Source organism: Solanum tuberosum, unplaced genomic scaffold, assembly GCF_000226075.1.
Source record: "Solanum tuberosum cultivar DM 1-3 516 R44 unplaced genomic scaffold, SolTub_3.0 scf00150, whole genome shotgun sequence".
Taxonomy (NCBI): domain Eukaryota; kingdom Viridiplantae; phylum Streptophyta; class Magnoliopsida; order Solanales; family Solanaceae; genus Solanum; species Solanum tuberosum.
The window spans coordinates 1,242,108-1,244,274 of NW_006239073.1; the positions used below are offsets into that span (position 1 = coordinate 1,242,108).

Sequence of the window (2,167 nt, forward strand, 5' to 3'; positions counted from 1 at the left end):
CCCCAAAAATGAGGTTTACATGCCCTATTTATAGAAAACAACTCCTAAATAAAAAGGGAAACAAATTAAGGAAAGTTTTGTTCAGGTACGCGTCTTCGATCCACGAGACTGACTTACGGACCGTCGATGGATCTACGGTCCGTAAGTCCCTTCCGTCACTCGGGACTTAGAAAATATTTAGACATCCAAAACTCAGCTTCTCTGAAGCAAACGACGGACCAGCAACACGGACCGTAGATCGACCTACGGTCCGTCAATCCCCTCCGTAGCTCCATACTTAGAATCTTCAAAAATCAGGTACTGGAACCCTCGCAGTATCACTCTACGGATCAACAGTACGGTCCGTAGATCAGTCTACGGACCGTCAATGGGCGTCGTGGTTCCACACTTGGTCAGATTTCCCTGATTTATCCTCACTATCATGCCTGCTGATCTACGGTCATAACCTACGGACCGTGGATGGATCTACGGTCCGTAGATCACCTCCGTGGATGCCCTTTTTTTGCAATTCCTTCAGCTGTCTCTACACATCCGCACCTGAACGTCTTTCCTGCAAAACATGGTAAAAACACATCAAAACCAATATAAAAAGGCCTTAGACACACACAACTAGTAAGTGAAACATATTAGAAATACCGTAAACTCACGGTATATCAATAACTTATCCCACCATTTATACCATAGTGATGGGATAAGTTATCCCTGGATAACTAATCCTAGGATAACCTGTTCCCAACCAAACGACCCCTTAGATTCTAGGGTCTGTCTCCACACCCCCATCTTGTCGTTAATCCAGCTACGCGTCTCGTCAATCAATACAATATCATTGACAAATAACATGCACCAAGACACATGCCCTTGAATGTGTTGCATCAGAAAATCCATCACCAAAGCTAATAAAAACGGGCTAAGAGTCGATCCCTGATGCAACCCCATCACAACTGGAATGTGACTGGATTCTCCTCTCACTGCCCTCATCCGGATCTTAGCTCCATCATACATGTCCTTAATATCTCTAATGTACATGATTGGAACACCTCTGGTTCCAAACATCCTCGTAGAACCTCTGTCAGAACTAATTGTAAGTTTTTTCTAGGTCAATGAACACCAAATGCAAGTCCTTTTTCCTATCCCTATACTGCCCCGCCAATGGCTTCCGTAGTCGATCAAGCGTTCAAATGCTGCTGTCTTTGCCGCCGTCACTGATTTTCAATAAAAATCTTCGAAAGAAATTTGGGGAAGAGCCAATTTTGGACTTATGATCACTATAACATAATCTTGTTACCTTTTTGTTTGTCATTTGATGTTTGTAGAACCTCTGTTACTACATATTTTGTGTTGCTGGCGTAATTTCTATTTTCCATGACCATGACATATTAAAGAACCCTTATCTCTTGCCAAATCTGATGAAACACATATAGCTTATATATTAAGCTGGTCCTTTTCCTTTTGCAGGATGCTGTAACTGTGGTTGGCTATCCACTTGGAGGAGATACAATCTCTGTGACAAAGGGGGTGGTGTCAAGAATTGAGGTTTGTTTATGTTCACCTCTCATAGTATTAGTTTATTCCTTAGCTGAAAATGACAGACCTGTAGATGTTTTTACCTACCTTAAGAATTTAGATAGTGCTCTTTGACCAATGCGGTCCTTTGTCTTTTCCTAGGTATACTATAACTTCTTGTTCTCGTTTACTGATGAATGGTATTGTTCTCATCATGTCATGATCTATTCAATATCAAAGGGTATTGATTGCTACAACTTAGATTAATAAATGGATAGTGTTAGGAAAAGAAACTTGCTTATCATGCACGATAGTCACAACCTTGGCCAATGCATGAACTGTTTACAGTTATAATGTCTAATTTTGTAGATTCTCTTGCCAAAAACAGGAACCTATACTTAAAGGGGGTTTATCCACTATTAATCAGGGGGAAAAAGGACAAATATATCCCTGAACTATCGTAAATAGTATGCAGATACCCTCCGTCATACTTTTGGGACATTGGTGCCCCTGCTGTCCAAAAACTAGAGCATATATGTCCTTCACTCTAACGGAAGACTAAATAGGGACATGTGGCACAATCTTATCCGTCGATAAATGTCGGATCGGTGGATAAGATTATGACACGTGTATGTCCGTTAGTATAAAGGGTATATATGCTCTA

General features: G+C 41.0%; 1 protein-coding gene across 4 annotated transcripts in view; it reads left to right on the forward strand.

Moving 5' to 3' along the window:
• LOC102605987 (protease Do-like 2, chloroplastic) overlaps window positions 1–2,167 on the forward strand; it is a 19,618-nt gene that overhangs the window by 9,663 nt on the left and 7,788 nt on the right. For all 4 annotated transcript variants that reach the window (XR_001474075.1, XM_006352742.2, XM_006352741.2 and 1 more), the window contains exon 8: window positions 1,456–1,533. Coding sequence is in view for 3 of the 4 variants with exons in the window: in XM_006352742.2 (XP_006352804.1) it covers window positions 1,456–1,533 (78 nt within the window). In the remaining variant the exon portion in view is untranslated. The remainder of the gene's footprint in view (window positions 1–1,455; window positions 1,534–2,167) is intronic.